The following is a 16,060-nucleotide window of genomic DNA, read 5'->3' on the forward strand; positions in this document are numbered from 1 at the left end:
AGTATATAACTAGTGTGTCTAGTTTATTTAAAAAACATCCTCCCCGCCCTTCCCCAGAAGAACAATGGATGAGTTACTCAGCAAAATAATAACCTTGAATTGAAAAAGAGGGTGAGAGTACATTTTAATAGAGATGATTATTATTACTTGGCATACCTCAACCTAAGCCTGAATGTTGCCAAAGTTTAGCTGAAAGCAAATATGTCTACCTGATTTCAGAAGATTTGGCATTGACAGCAAGCATCCTCAATTCTGATCAAAAGCAAATGACAGAGCTAACCACACCCTGTTGTGATGTACTGGCGGTGTGAAGTCTGGCCCTCAATAAATATTTACCTTTGTACTCAGTATGATTCCAACCAGTACAGATTTTTGCTCCTACTAATTCCCATTAAGTTCAACATCATTAGCACTACTTGGTGCCACACTAGTTCAAGCTTTGCTTTTATCTTAAAGGCAAACCCAGTCAATTCACCTCTGGATTGCAGATACTTTCTCCGAATGTGTCAATCAATTTTGATAGGATACAAAGGAAGAAGAGTGAGCAGATTATTATTCAAGTTCCACTAGATAGTGCTGTCAACAACATGTGTAACTTTGTTAATAATAGAACTTTTTAACCAAACTAGATTTTATACTTCTTTTGTTGTGTCAGGAACTACAAAATAGCTAGATGTACGGTTGCATGTAGAGTCAAACATCTAGATGTACATTAATATTTTAAGAACTGAGATTCATCCAAAGTGTAATAAATACCAGAGGGCAAGGTGGAATGTTAATTTCATTAAATATTTATAAATATAAAAATATTTCCCACAAAACAAAAATGTTCAAATGAGCTCAAGAATAAATTTCAAAAACTAATTATACAAGATTTGTATACATTCCAGTTACTCGTTCTTATAAATCAGAATCCAGTTTTTGCTCTTATGTGCACAAGATATTTAAGAGTGAAGTTACTGAAAACACTAACCTGTACAATCTTTAAACCTCACATTAAAACAATTAGTTACAAATATAGAAACATTCAATTATATTCAAATAAATCTGTTATTGGACTGTTTTTAAAAAAAAAACTTGGTTTCAGGCTCAAAATCTGATTATATTGCTAGAAATCTCAACCTTATATATTGTATATAAATAAAAGTTTATGGAGATGCCTGTATGATAACTATGGGCTCTAAATTACCCATCCTAAGCTCCTCAGCCCTTACCTCAATATTGCTGAAGCAAAAATGAGCACACTGAACAATATCAGTGTTTGGTTTGTAAACTTAAAATGTAAGTTCGTTCAAAACTGACTGCTCTAAGTTGATTATTTACAGAAGTTCTTACAAGCATATCCAGGGTTGTACTAATTTGCTGAGATTTACATCTCCTGTCAAAGGCCAAGAATTTGCAATCTATTTGTAAACTTTGAATTTTAGCTCCTGATTAGGAACTAAGATATGCTGCCTCACTGAGTCCAAATTTCAAAATGTAGAGCAAAATCTAGGCAAATTTATAACAGTTCAAAATAAAGTTCTTTGGTCCTGCAAATACCAAATACAGAATAATGGTTTTAGTCCATTACAATACATAAGTAAAAACATATGCAAAAATATATTTCAATTATAATTAACTTGCTGTACTACTTGTTTTTAAAATTCAAAGGCACATTAAGAAGTCTGAATAAAATCAGAAATATATTACTTATGATTATGTTCCAATTATGTTTTCTTCAAAATACTATTCTTAAAAATGTTTTTACTTTTACTTCAAAATTACCCAGATAAATCCTATTACCAAACTTTTTCTGACTAGGCATTTAGACGGAATTATCAGAGCACAATGAAGGGCTGTTGCTAGAATGATGCTGCATCAAGTATACGAAAATATTTTAAAACAAATAATACAGCAATGTAATTATAATTGAAATACACTTTTGCATAGGTTTTTGTATTATACAGGTATGGCTTCTCAATGTTCCTTATTAAAATGGTGATACAAGTGAATAAGATGCTGGAAATCTGGAGCAACACACAAAGGAGTAAGAGGAACTCAGCTGGTCAGGCATCATCTATGGACAGTTGACGTATCGGGTCCTGATGAAAGGTCTTAATCTGAAACTGAAAGATCTGAAGGTAGATAAGTCACCTGGACCAAATGGTGTACACCCCAGAGTTCTGAAAGAGGTGGCTAAAGAAATTGTGGAGTCATTAGTAATGATCTTTTTGGAATCACCAGATTTTGGAATGGTTCCGGAAGAATGGAAAATTGCAAATGTCACTCCACTCTTCAAGAAGGGAGAGAGGCAGAACAAAAGGAACTACAGGTCTGACCTCAGTGATTGGGAAGACGTTGGAGTCAATTATTAAGGATGAGGTCTCAAGGTACTTGGAGGAACATGATAACATAGGCCATTGTTAGAATGGTTTCAAGGGAAAATCTTGCCTGACAAATGTATTGGAATTCTTTGATGAAGTAGCAAACAGGATTGACAAAGGAGCATCAGTTGATGTTGTGTACTTGGATTTTCAGAAGGTTTTTAACAAGGTGCCACACATGAGGCAGCTTAATTAGCTATGAGCCCATGGTATCACTGGAAAGATTCTAGCATGAATAAAGCAGTGGTTGATTGGCAGGAAGCAAAGAGTGGGAATAAACAGAGCCTTTTCTGGGGGGGCTGCCAATAACTAGTGGTGTTCTGCAGGGGTCTGTGTTGGACTGTTCTTTTTATGTTATATGTCAGTGATTTGCATGATGGAATTGATGGCTTTGTTCCCAAGTTTGCAGACAATATGAAGATAGGTGAAGGGGCAGGTAGTTTTGAAAAAGTACAGAGACTTAGATTAGGAGAATGGGCAAAGAAATTGCAGATGGAATAGTGTCAGGATGTGTATGGTCATGCACTTTGGTAGAAGAAATGAAACAGTTAACTATTTTCTAAATTGAGAGAAAATACAAAAAACTGACTTGCAGGATTCCCTAAAGGTTAATTTGCAGGTTGATCCTGTGATGAGTAAGGCAAATGTGATGTTAACATTCATTTCAAGAGGACTAGAATATAAAAGCAAGGATGTAATGTTGAAACTTTATAAAGCACAGATGAGGCCTCACTTGGGAGTATTGCGAACAGGTTTGGGCCCCTTATCTTAGAAAGGACGTGCTGAAACTGGAGAGGGTTCAAAGAAGGTTCACAAAAATGATTCCAGGATTCAATGGCTTGTCAAATGAAGAGCATTTGATCAATCTGGGACTGTATTCACCACAATACAGAAGAACGAGGGGTGACCTTATTGAAACCTATCGAATAGTGAAGGACCTTAACAGAATGGATGTGGAGAGGATGTTTCCTATGGTGGGAGATTCTAAGACCAGAGGACACGGCCTCAGTATTGAGGGACATCCTTTTAGAATGGAGACGAGGAATTTCTTTGGTCAGAGTGTGGAATTCGTTGCCACAGGCAGCTGTGAAGGCCAATTCTTTATGTATATTTAAGGCAGAAGTTGATAGATTCTTGATTGGTCAGGGCATGAAGGGATACAGAAAAAAGGCATGAGATTGGGGCTGAGAGAGAAATGGATCTGCCATGATAAAATGGCACAGCAGACTCAACGAGCCAAATGGCCTAATTCTGCTCCTACATCTTATGAAAACATCAACTGTCCATTACCTTCGATAGATGTCCCTCCAGCTCTTTTGTGTATTGTTCCATATTAAAATGATAATATGAATTCACTTGTGCAGTTATGTTTACCAATTTGCAATATGCCAACGGAAATATCCATGAATCATTTAGAAGAATCCTGACTTATTTTTGAAAACAATAAAATCATTCAATTCAGACAGTTTATTAAATTTAAAAAATATATATTTTCGTTTGAATCAGTTGTGCTTTGTTACAATATGGGAATTGCTGTTGATCTAATACACACTAATATCAAAATTCTTTAGTTTCATTAGTGCTGGATTTCAATGGGTGATCCACACTCTCGACCTTTTTAATTAAAGATTTGCAATGTTTAACAGCAAAGTCAAATAAGAGTAACAGGATCACATGAAATTATTAAGAGTACTGAACTAATATTTTCTTTTTTTTTACCTTTTCCATTTTTTTATATGTATAAAACTACAATTATTTATACATTCTTAAGTACACATTGAGATGATATAAAAGCAAAATAAACATTTAAATAGATATTTTCAGTCAGGCCGCTGAACATATGAACCAGGATGAAAGACGGAGAGGTATCAATGCTTCTGGCAAGACAGAGGTGGACGTAGGTGAGCAGGGTAAGTTGCATTATTGATTAGACAGTATGCAGAACATCCTGGGGGAGAACTTTCAATGAGCAGGATTACACTATAGGCCCCTCAACCGATAGCAGCGAGTAAAGGAGCAAATATACAGAGAAATTAGTTAGGTCTAAGAAAAGGGCTGAAATAGTGGGTGATTTTAACTTTTTTAATATTGACTGAGACTCCCTCTGTACCAAGGGATTAGATATCAAAATGTAAGTGTATTCAAGAAAGTCTGCTGCAGCAATATGTAGATGATCCTACTAGATAAGGAAGTACACTCAATCTCCTTTTAGGAAATAAAGTTGGGCAAATGGTTCACATGTCAACAGGGGAGCACTTAGGGACCAGTGACCATAATCCTATTAGTTTCAAGTTAGTTATGGAAAGCATAGGACTAGTCCTCAAGTTAAGGTCCTAAATCAGATAGGGCTAATTTTGACAGCATCAAACAGGGACTCACAAAAGTTGTTTGGGAGCAGTTGTTTGCAAGTATTAGGGCATCTGGGACGCTTTTGAATGAGGCAGGGAGAGTTCAGCGCCAGCATGTTCCTGTTAGAATGAAGGGACTTAGGAAGGCACATTTAAATGATCAGTCTGGTATTTTAGTTAGTAACGAATGACGTACCAGAAGACTAGAAGATGACTAATGTATGCCATTTGGTAAGAAATAGCAGCAGGGTTAAGTCTGGGAACTGTGGGCTGGTAAGGAAGTTATTGGAAGGGATTCCAAGTGGCAGGATTTATTTGCATTTGGAAAAGCAAGGACTGATTAGGAATGGTCAGCATGGCTTTGCTTGTGGGAAATCATGCCTCAAGAAAATAAGTAAGTTTATTTTTAAAGTGGTGATCACGTGGATTGATGGAGACAGGACAGCAAATGTTGTCTAGTATATTTTCACAAGGCTTCACTGGACCACAAGGTTAGATCACAAGGGATCCAGGGTGAGTTAGCAAATTGGAGATAAAATTAGCTTGGTAGTTGAAGCCGGAGGGTGGTGGTGGTGCGCTGTTTTTCTGGATTGAAGGCCTGTGATATGCAGTGTGCAGCAGGGATCAGTGCTGGGTGCTTTATTGCTTCTCATAAATATTTATGACGTGGATGAGAATGTAGATGGCATGAACAGTAATCCTGCAGATGACTCCAGAATTAATGGCATAGTGGCATTGAAGGAGATTGTTTAAATTTACAACAGGGTATAGCTGTAATCTGAGAAGGAGTACAAAAGAATGGCCAATGGAAATTAACTTGACAAAGTTCAAAGTAAATTTATTAACAAAGTCCACATATGTCACCATATATAACCCTGAGATTCACTTTCTTGCAGGCATTCACAATAAATACAAAGAAACAAACAAAAAGCAAAATAATAATAATAATAAATAAATAATCAATACTGAGATCCTGAGATGAAGAGTCCTTGTAAGTCCTTTATAAGTGAAGTTAAACTAGGGTAGTTCATACACAGTAAGACGTGATGCCCCATTGTTGAACAGAGAGACCTTGGGGTATAAGTACATAGTTTCCAGAAGGTGGCAATACAGGCAGATAGGGTGGTGAATAAAGCGTACGGTATGCTTGTCTTCATTGGTCATAGCATCAAGCACAGGAGTTGGGAGATCATATTACAGCTTTACAAAACTCTGTGGGGTTCCAGTTGCCATACAATAGGAAAGATGTGATAAACTAAACAGAACACAGAAAAAAATCACAAGGATGTTGTCTGGATTAGAGGTCTTGAATTATAAGGAAAGATTAGAGTGGCTGGTCCTGTTTTCTCTGGAGCAAAGGAGCCTGAGAGGTGACATGATAGAAGTACTGTATACAAAATGATGACGGGTTAGACAGGATAGATAGCCAGTGTCTGTTCCCATGGTAAAGTTGACTAAAATGAGGCATAGGTTTAAGGTGAGACAGAGAGCAGAAGTTTAATGGGGCACTAGGGGGTAACTGTTTCCAATAAGTAGCTGGCACCTGAAACAAACTGAAAAAGGAGATGGTGGAGGCAGAAACAGTGATAACATTGAAGGATCTAGACAGGTACTTGGATGAACAAGGCATAGATGGATTTGGAAATAATGCACACATAAGTATAGATAGGTTAGTACAGACACAGTGCGCACAGGGCCTGTTTCTATGCTGATGCTGTACAATTACTCGGATAAATATGACACTTCAGTAAATTTGACCTCATCTTACTATAATCTATTCATTATAGTATGTTGTCACTTCTTAATTCCAAAAACTGATACCCACTTAACAAGGAAATAAGTGAAGTAATTGTTTTCTATAGTGCAGCCAGACCTATTTGTCCACAAAGCCTTAGGGATAAAATTTCAACAGTTCTGATGGAAAGCCATTATGATCAACAATTCCAGCAGGGAACTATTAGAAATATGTCCAGATATACAAAGAAAAGGAAAAGGAATTCTAAAATCTTGGTAAGATAGAAATATTTCTGTCATGTGAATATTAATATGCTACTAACAAGATACTACATAGTCACATACAACGTAATTCAGTAATTCCCAAAGAAAGTGTTTAGTTTTACACCTTGCTTTTAGAACATTAATCTCTATAAGGGTGAAAACAATTTAAATTTCAAATGTGGGACGGTATGTGTTTCTTGTGCTTTGCATATGAATTGTTTTCAAGTCAGGGCATTGCTCGAAAGTAAAGGTAACACGTCTTTAACAGTCAAAGCATCTGAGTAAAAATAGTTTCTAAACAATCCTAGAAAATCAGCTGTACCAGTTTAAATATACAATTGACCAGCCAGCAACTTGTAAAAATCAAGGAAGTCAAGTTCTACATTACATTGAAAATCTACTTTGTAACCTTAAACATAAGAAATGAAATTAATACACCAGCTTTTAATCATTTAAATTTATGGCAAGGTCTTGATAAAACTTTTAAAATGTTGTACATTAAAAATATCATTGTCAATCGGATCAACAATCAAATCTGTGATGCACATACCATGTGTTATGCACATATTATAAACATTTTCAGGTAAGAGCTTACGGTTTCTTTCAAGTATTTACAGAGTACATCCCTCCTGTAGGGATACCAGGGATTGCTTAGTTTTGCTTTCCTGCTCCACAGGCTGCATAAATTCAGCTGTGAACAAGGCTTCAGCATATTCCTCACACGCATCCTGGAATTCAGCAGCAACATCACTTACACCTTCTTCCATTAACTCTTCAGCCAAGCTTAGAAAAAAAGGGAGAGGACATGTCAGAAAAGTCACCTAATGCATAATACTTCAAGTTTATCAGAGATTAGCAAGTAAACTTGCAATATGAAAATATATTTACCTGTTTATCAGCAAGCAATAGAGTGATTCAATAATTACTATTTCCTCATCACTAAAGTTTCCTCATGTAAAAAAATAAGCTATTACAGTATACAAATGCTAGAGTAGAAATCAAAATCCCATTCTGACACTTACTGCTATTCTCACTTCAACACTTGAAGAAAATATATTCTAGATTTCTAATTTATTCTGTAATATTCTGTATGTTGCATTTCTACTAGGCAAATAAGTTTTTGACATATTTTCAATGTTTTCTCTATGCATATCATAATTTTGCAATCCGTCAGTTAAATACAATAATATAATTTTTTTAAATTGGAGCAAATCACCTTCACTGAATTGGAAGTAAAGAGAAAAAAATTCTGGGGAAATAATATGTAGTACTATTAAACTGTTTTTTTAAACAACAATTAGCAAATTAAAAGCAGTTATGAAAATTATGTACACAGTTTTAATATAAAAATTACTGTTTATATCTCTACATTTTTTTTTGACGTTACCTCAAAACAGAATTTTCATTTAGTTTTAGTCCCTCTAAGACTTTTGCTAATATCAGATTATCCTTTTCACAAATGGGGGAGAAAGATCAATGCTTTGTCTAAATGACCCTACTTAGGTTAATCAAAACAAATCTAATGGAAGACATAAATTATAAACAAAGAATCAGAATTAGATTTAATATCACTGGCATATATTGTGAAATCTGTTAACTTTATGGCAGCAGTACAATGAATGCGATATAGAGAAAAAAAAATGAGATTTTATATACACACACACACACACACACACACGATGATTGATAAGTTTGTGGCCTAGAGTAGAAGGAGATGAGTTATACAGCTCTCGTTACATGCATATGCAGTTCAACTCTTCGAGTGATTATGCAGAAAGTTTGAAGTTAATAACTCATGTGTTAATAACTCATTGGGGTGATTGATAAGTTTGTGGCCTAAGGTAGAAGGAGATGAGTTATTAACTTCAAACTTTCTGCATAATCACTCAAAGAGTTGACCTGCATGTGCATGTAAGAAGAGCTCATCTCCTAACTCATCTCTTTCTACCTTGGGCCACGAACTTATCAATCACCCTTCTGTGGACACTTTTTGGAGGTCCAAGATCCGTATGCTCCATGACCGCTGGACTAAGTGTGTAGTAGGAGGGGAATATGTTGAAAAATAAACGTGCTAGGATTTCTAAAACTGACTCCTTCTACCTTAGGCCACGAACTTATCAATCACCCCTTGCGTGCGTGCGTGTGTAAATATATCTACTAAATAGTTAAAATAAGTAGTGCAAAAAACAGAAATCAAAAACTAGTCAGATCATGTTCATGGTTTCAATGTCCATTTAGAAATCAGACGGCAAAGGAGAAGAAGCTGTTCCTGAATCGCGGTGTGTGTCTTCAGGCTTCTGTACCTCCTACCCCACAGTAACAGTGTGAAGTGGGTATGTCCTGGGAGGAGGGGATCCCTAGCAATGAATGATGCCTTCCTATGGCACCACTCCTTGAAGATGTCTTGGATGCTACGGAGGCTTGTAACCATGATGGAGATGACTAATTTAGAAGTTTCTGCAGCTTCCTTTGCTCTTGTACAGTAGCATCACCCCCCCCCCATTACCAGACAGTGATGCAGCCAGTCACAATGCTCTCCACAGTACATTTGTAGAAGTTTTTAAGTGTTTTAATTGACAACCAAATCTCCTAAGACTCCTGATGACATATAGTCATTGTCTTCCCTTCTTTATAGCTGTATCAATATGTTGCATCCAGGTCAGGTCCTCAGAGATACTGACACCCAGGACTTTGAAATTGTTCACTCTTTCCTCTTCTGATCCCTCTGTCAGGATTGGCTTGTGTTCCCTCATCTTACCCTTCTTGAAGTCCACAATCAGCTCTTTGGTCTTACTGACGTTGAGTACAAGGTTGTTACTGCAACACCACTCAACTAACTGATATATCTCGCTCCTGTACACCTTTTCATCACCTTCTGAAATTCTGCCAACAATGGCTGTACCATCAGCAAATTCGCAAATGGCACTTATCACATTCACTGTGATGCACCAGTGTTGATTGTCAGTGAAGTGGAGATGTTATTTCCAATCCGCACAGATTGTGGTCTTCTGGTTAGGAAGTCGAGGATTCAGTTGCAGACGGAGTTACAGAGGCCTAGGTTTTGTTGCTATTCGATCAGGACTGTAGGAATAATGATGTTAAATGCTGAGTATAGGCGCTAAACAGCACCCTGACATGGGTATTCTGGAAATATTCCACCTAGAAGCACATCTTTTTCATTCTCTTCTCCTTTCTTAAGGAGGTAGAACTCTCTCCATGACACATATGATAATTGTTCCACATTCTTTTCACTGATTTAGAATATCAGGATATAGGGGCCCCACCTTATCATAGCAATTGGCACGATGCTATTACTGCTTGGGGTGTTCCGGAGTTCAGAGTTCAACTCTAGTGCCTTTCTGTAAGGATTCTCTGGGTACATCCTCCCCATGGATTGCATGCAGGTTCCCCGGATGCTCTGGTTTTCTTCCGCAGTCCAGAGACATACCAGGTAAACCTATTGTTTATTGTAAACCTCCCGGGAGGGGGGAGAAGATGGCGACGCGACGGCAGTGCGCGCGGCCACTTCGGTGATATCTGTTATCTGTCAAGTAGGGGACTATGCACAATTCTGATTTGATGGAGACAGACGCGAGAGCACAGCGGAACATCTGGAAAACTTCTGAAATGCCCACTTCGCTGCCGCTGCCACTGTGTGGTAACCGGAATCTCCGGAGCTGAAGGCCCCGAAATCCTCGGCTTTGCGAGTTTCAGGGGCCGGGGAGAGGTCGAAGGCGCTCGGCACAGGACGGCGCTCAGGAGGCTGTATCGGAGAGGCTGGTCGGAAGCTCGAAGTTTTCGGACGGATGGACTCAGTGTCGGCTGGGGTCAGCTGCTTCCAAGGTATCGGCAAGTTGACGGTGCCTGGAGGTTTATGGCAGGGAGTTTCTGCCTTTTGCCGCCTGCTATCGGGGACTCGGGAGTCGATCAACTCGGGACTTTGAAACTTTTTTTTACTGTGCCCATGGTCTGTTCTTTAACAAATTATGGTATTGCTTTGCACTCCTGTAACTATATGTTATAATTATGTGATTCTGTCAGTGTTAGTCTTTGGTCTGTCCTGTTTTCTGTGATATCACTCTGGAGAAACATTGTATCATTTCTTAATGCATGTATGCCGAAAGACCTGCTGTACGGGGAACTAGCCTCCGGCAAGAGAGCACAAGGGCGGCCCCATCTTCGTTTCAAAGACGTTTGCAAGACAGACATGAAGTCACTGAAAATGAACGTCAAGAGGTGGGAGGACATCGCAAGTGATCACTGTCACTGGAGGCTGGAACTACGCAGAGGTCTAAAAAGAGGAGAAGAGAAGCTGAGGCTTGCTGAAGAAAAGCGCACTCGTCAGAAAAACAGCACCAAGACAACACTGGAGGACAGCGCCTTCAAGTGCAGTCGATGCAGCCGAGACTGTCACTCCTGTGTGGGCCTCTACAGCCACAACAGACACTGCTCTAACACAGACTGAAGCAAGACCTTCCAGGCACAGATCCATGGTCTCGCGAGACTAACGGATGCCACCAATACCAATACCAAGTATGCATTTCTAAATGACAATAAAAGAGGACTAAGTGTTCTCATAATCTAAAATTGTCCCATGATTAGGTCAGGGTTAATCAGGGCTGTGGGGTTGCCGGGGTGGCGCGCCTTGAAAGCCTGGACAGGCTTACTCCATGTTGTGTCGCTAAATAAAATAAAATAAACTTTTCCACTCTAGAGCTGTTCATATACTGTAGCTCTAGACAGTTGGTTAGGCTAAAGTACAAGAGAATGCTATTGATGCACATTTTCTTTAATCTAGTGAAGAGTAAAACAAAACAAAAATGCAGACATGAAGAGAAAACTGTTGGAGAAATACTCTGGGTTTGTGGAAAGAATACTTTAACATCTTAGTGCAAACACCTTCATGATATTCTTTAGGATGACCACAGTCAGGACAAATGTGGATGTTCTTTTCAGTTACTGACTGACCTAATGCGTTTCTAACACTTTCTCAGTCCACTGCAACATGCTCTGCCTACAGTTCTGGTTCCTTTTCAATGAGCATGTCAAACACAGAATGGGTAGTTACACTGCTGAACACGTTGATATTCTTGACATAAATCTAACATTGGCTTACTGGTGGCTTACCACTAGACTTCCCAACCACTTTTTACTCTGACTCAATTTGAATGAATGAAATTATTACTTCTGCAATTTCTAAGAATTAGCTATGTCCTTCATGTTGGAAAACTAGTATAAAAGTATACATAAGTTTGTTTCAAGTGAAATAATACATAACACAAACCAAATGGAAGTAATAGCAATCACTTAACTAGAAAATGGACATGAAACCCAGAAAAATCAATTAGTTACGTCTTCACAAAATAACAGCTGTCAGAAAGTTAACACTTGTCCATTAAGAACTACGTTATTAAACAGAGTCTCAGATGGTGACAAGGAGGCACACAGAAGTTAGATAGAATGGTGTCACAACAACCTTGTACTCAACGTATACCAAGGAATGGATTGTGAACTTCAGGAAGGGGAAGTTGGGAAACACACACCAGCCCTCATCAAGGAAGGGGAAGTGGAAAGGGTGAATAGTTTCAAGATCCTGGGTGTAAACAACTCAGAAGATCTATCCTGGGGCCCAACTTATTGATGCAATTACAAAGAAGGCACACTAGCTGCTACACTTCATTAGGAGTTTGAGGAGATTTGGTATGTCACTCAAGACTCTAGCAAATTTCTACAGATGTACCGTGGAGAACATTCTTACTGGGTGCATCACCTTCTGGTATGAAGGCTCAGATGTACAGAATTGCAAAACCTGCTCAGGGTTGCTGACTCAGTTGGCTCCATCATGGGCACCAGCTTCCCCAGCAGTGATGACATCTTCAAAGAGTGATGTCTCAAGAATGCAGCATCCATCATTAAGGACCCTCACCATCTAGGACATGCCCTCTTCTCATTACTATCATCAGAAGGAGATCCAGGAATCTGAAGATACACACTCAACATTTCAGGAGCATCGTCTTCCCCTCTGCCATTTTGTTCTCTGTTTGCACTATTTATTTTTGATATTTATTTCTTATTGCAACACAGCAATTTTTTATATATTGCACTGTAATGCTGCCAGTGATTTCATCACACGCCAGTGATAATAAACCTGATTCTGATATGTGGTACTTCTCAAAAATATACTAATTAATTACCTTTTAGCAATTAACCATGGGTTAAAATTTCCCACAGCTTCATGCGAAATCATTTTTAGATACAGATTGAATCTTTCACAGTAGTTATGGATATTCTGAACCATTTTTTGTGGAATGCTAAGAACAATACCACTTCCTTTCTCTTTGGACGGTTTCTGCACCAAAGGTTCCAACAATGAAGCAGGTTCAGGCCTTCCACTGCATTCTAAGTCATCAAGCGTTCTAAATTAAAACAAGATAAAAATTATTACAATAAAACTTATTTTAACTAAATCACCTCGGGTATAATCTCAGCTAAATTTGAATATAATTTACCTGTCAGTTATAAAAGATTGCACAATGGAAACAATGTAACATGAAAATCTATGACAAATGAAATTGAATTTCTTGTCTGTTTATGACTTCATTTAATTTATTTTTGCCAAATTCATTTTAAAAATATAATTGCTAATTAAGTAAAAAGAAAACCAAATTACCTTTCTAATATGTCTATGTCTGCTTTCATCCATGCCTCCAGCAAGCAGTTTCTTTGAAAATTGTGATACAAATATACTAACAGAAACTAATCAAGCAAAAGGAGAATCAAGGAGCCAAATAAATACACTTCAAGACTTCAGAGTTATTTTGCTTAGCTCATTAAAGAGCTTGCTTATTTTTTCTCTTTCAACTTGTAACAAAGCTACAATTGTAGCAAACCTGAAGTATTAGCATCTTCTGTGCATGTGTCAGAGATTTTATTTCTTTTCCTACATAAATTTCATGAGAGGAAATCTAATTCAATACCTCAAATTTCAGGGTTTGATGAATTTGATGAATTCTACAAGGGTGAAATTCTGTAACTCAAGCAGCTGTAACCGGGGGATTAACTGTACCAAGTGGAGGGAAAGGGATGGATCATTAATTCAATTACCAAAAAGAAAAAAATGCAATCTTCACAACTCACTCTGCTTCTAAAGACCTTGGAATTACTGCATCCAACATGGGTTCACCTTGCTTGAACGCTCTGCTTATCCTAATTGGCTGTGGAGTATGTGGTTGTGTGTCAATCTGGACAAACTCTCTTTCTGTGAGAACACAAATATACAGAGAACATATTTTAGATGGCATGTCAGCATTGTTTTTGAAGCAATAAAATACATGAGCATGTTTCATTTCTGCATTTTAGAAATGTATATGCCCTATCAGGTGAGATGCTTAAATTTTGATGTAACTTATTAAAACAAAACTTTTAGTATGTTAATCAACCAAATTTTACTTTCATAAAAGGAGTATTTAAAAATTAGCATTTATTAAGCATATCAATACTATTAATAATAATAATAATAGGCATCCGTTACGTCTCGTGAGACCATGGATTTGTGCCTTGGAAGGTTTCCAGGGCGCAGGCCTGGGCAAGGATGAATGAAAGACCGGTAGTTGCCCATGCTGCAAGTCTCCCCTCTCCACACCACCGATGTTGTCCAAGGGAAGGGTACTAGGGCCGATACAGCTTGGCACCGGTGTCGTTGTAGATGTGTGGTTAAGTGCCTTGCTCAAGGACACAACATGCTGCCTCAGCTGAGGCTTGAACTAGCGACCTTCAGATCGCTAGACCAACACCTTAACCACTTGGCCACGCGCCAACACAATTGATGATACTTTATTTCATACAAATCATCTTCTCCACTCAAAAGACAAATTACAAGGCAACCAATAATTTCTCCTAGTTAACCATAGTGAATAGCTCTGAAGCAGTGGTGGAGGTGGAAAAGATTTATATAAATGCAACAGCAATGCTAAGGTTAAATTTATTAGAGATGTGGCTCAAACAAAAAAAAAGGGTCGATAGAGTGGCACACTAGATACGCTTAAAATTATGGACTAATTTAATTGGACTAACATTTAAAAATACTTGTTTGACAAGATCAAAACAAGTGACAAACAAAGTTACAATTGAAATTGAAGGAAATATGAATCAGTTTGCACACAGCAAGATCTTACAATAATGACTATTTCAAGATGTTGTTGTTGGCCTGTAGATGGGGATAGAACTTTAGTGTTCTATCAAATAGTACCTAGAGTCTTTCATACTGATATAAAGGGGTTTGAATTTTACATCTCATCTGACAAGATGGTATGAAAAGGTCACTCGTCTGATGACATGAATAACTGTCACTGTGAATAAGAAGAAAATCAAATTGATAACAAAAAGGGGAGAATGGAAATTGGAAACGGATAAATGAAAACCAAAAAATCTTTCAAAGGGGAATGAGGTAAATGAAAAGAGTAAAGAATATTAAAAGGAATAAATAGAGAGTATAGAACAAGAAAAATTGAACACATAAAGGTAAAGCACATAGAGGAAACAAAATGAAATCTATCACTAAGACCGGTGTCTGAACTGTTGGAGATGAGGTGTGGAATTACAGTCAGTGACAATGATCCAAGGATCAAAGTTGCTGGTGAACGCAGCAGGCCAAGCAGCATCTATAGGAAGAGGTGCAGTCGACGTTTCAGGCCGAGATGACCATTTGAGCAAGTATGGACTCAAAGAAAATTGTTTGGCCTACTTGATGTTTGATTGGGTAATGCAAGACTGTATGAGTGCAATGTAGTTTACTGATGTGTATACTTTTAGAACCAGAACACAGAACTGCTGTGCAGAGAGAAACAACAGTTAACCATTGATAACCTTTCGTTTGAGTGAAACAAAGTTTCAATTTTAAATTACAGAGAAGGGAAGAGGGTGGGAATGTGGAGCGAACAAGAGGAATGGTCTTGATAAGGTGGAGACCAAGAGAGACTGTAATGCAAATGGTGATGTTACTGCTGAAAGAGGGTATTGAATTATATGGTGAGGTTGTGGAAGAAAAGAGGATTAAGTACTGGACAAGAAGATGTCATATAAAGTATAATGTAGGAAAATGTGAGGTTCTTTGTTGAGAAGAGAAGTGCATTTTTTGAAATGATGGGAACATCATAAATGATGGTGTAAAATACAGTTAAGCAAATTGTGTAATTGGAAGTACAAATGTCTCTCCATAGATTCTGCCTTGCCGTGCTAGGTATTTCCAGCATTCTCTTTTATTTCTTCCTTCTCTTCTGTCGTTATTTATCATCTACTCTTATCACCAGGTCAATGATTTACATCAGAGAACCCTTCACCACCCTTTCA

At 37.9% G+C, this 16,060-nt stretch overlaps 1 protein-coding gene across 1 annotated transcript in view; it reads right to left on the reverse strand.

Moving 5' to 3' along the window:
* Positions 1 to 820: 820 nt before the first annotated feature.
* The window catches only part of kiaa0753 (KIAA0753 ortholog), a 66,834-nt gene continuing 51,594 nt past the window's right edge, over positions 821 to 16,060 (reverse strand). The window contains exons 15-17 of the mRNA XM_063031033.1: positions 13,850 to 13,970; positions 12,907 to 13,128; positions 821 to 7,495 (exon numbers count right to left, since the gene is read on the reverse strand). Of these exons, the coding sequence (XP_062887103.1) occupies positions 7,324 to 7,495; positions 12,907 to 13,128; positions 13,850 to 13,970 (515 nt within the window). The 3' untranslated portion in view covers positions 821 to 7,323. The remainder of the gene's footprint in view (positions 7,496 to 12,906; positions 13,129 to 13,849; positions 13,971 to 16,060) is intronic.

This window comes from Mobula hypostoma, chromosome 23 (genome assembly GCF_963921235.1).
Source record: "Mobula hypostoma chromosome 23, sMobHyp1.1, whole genome shotgun sequence".
Classification (NCBI taxonomy): Eukaryota; Metazoa; Chordata; class Chondrichthyes; order Myliobatiformes; family Myliobatidae; genus Mobula; species Mobula hypostoma.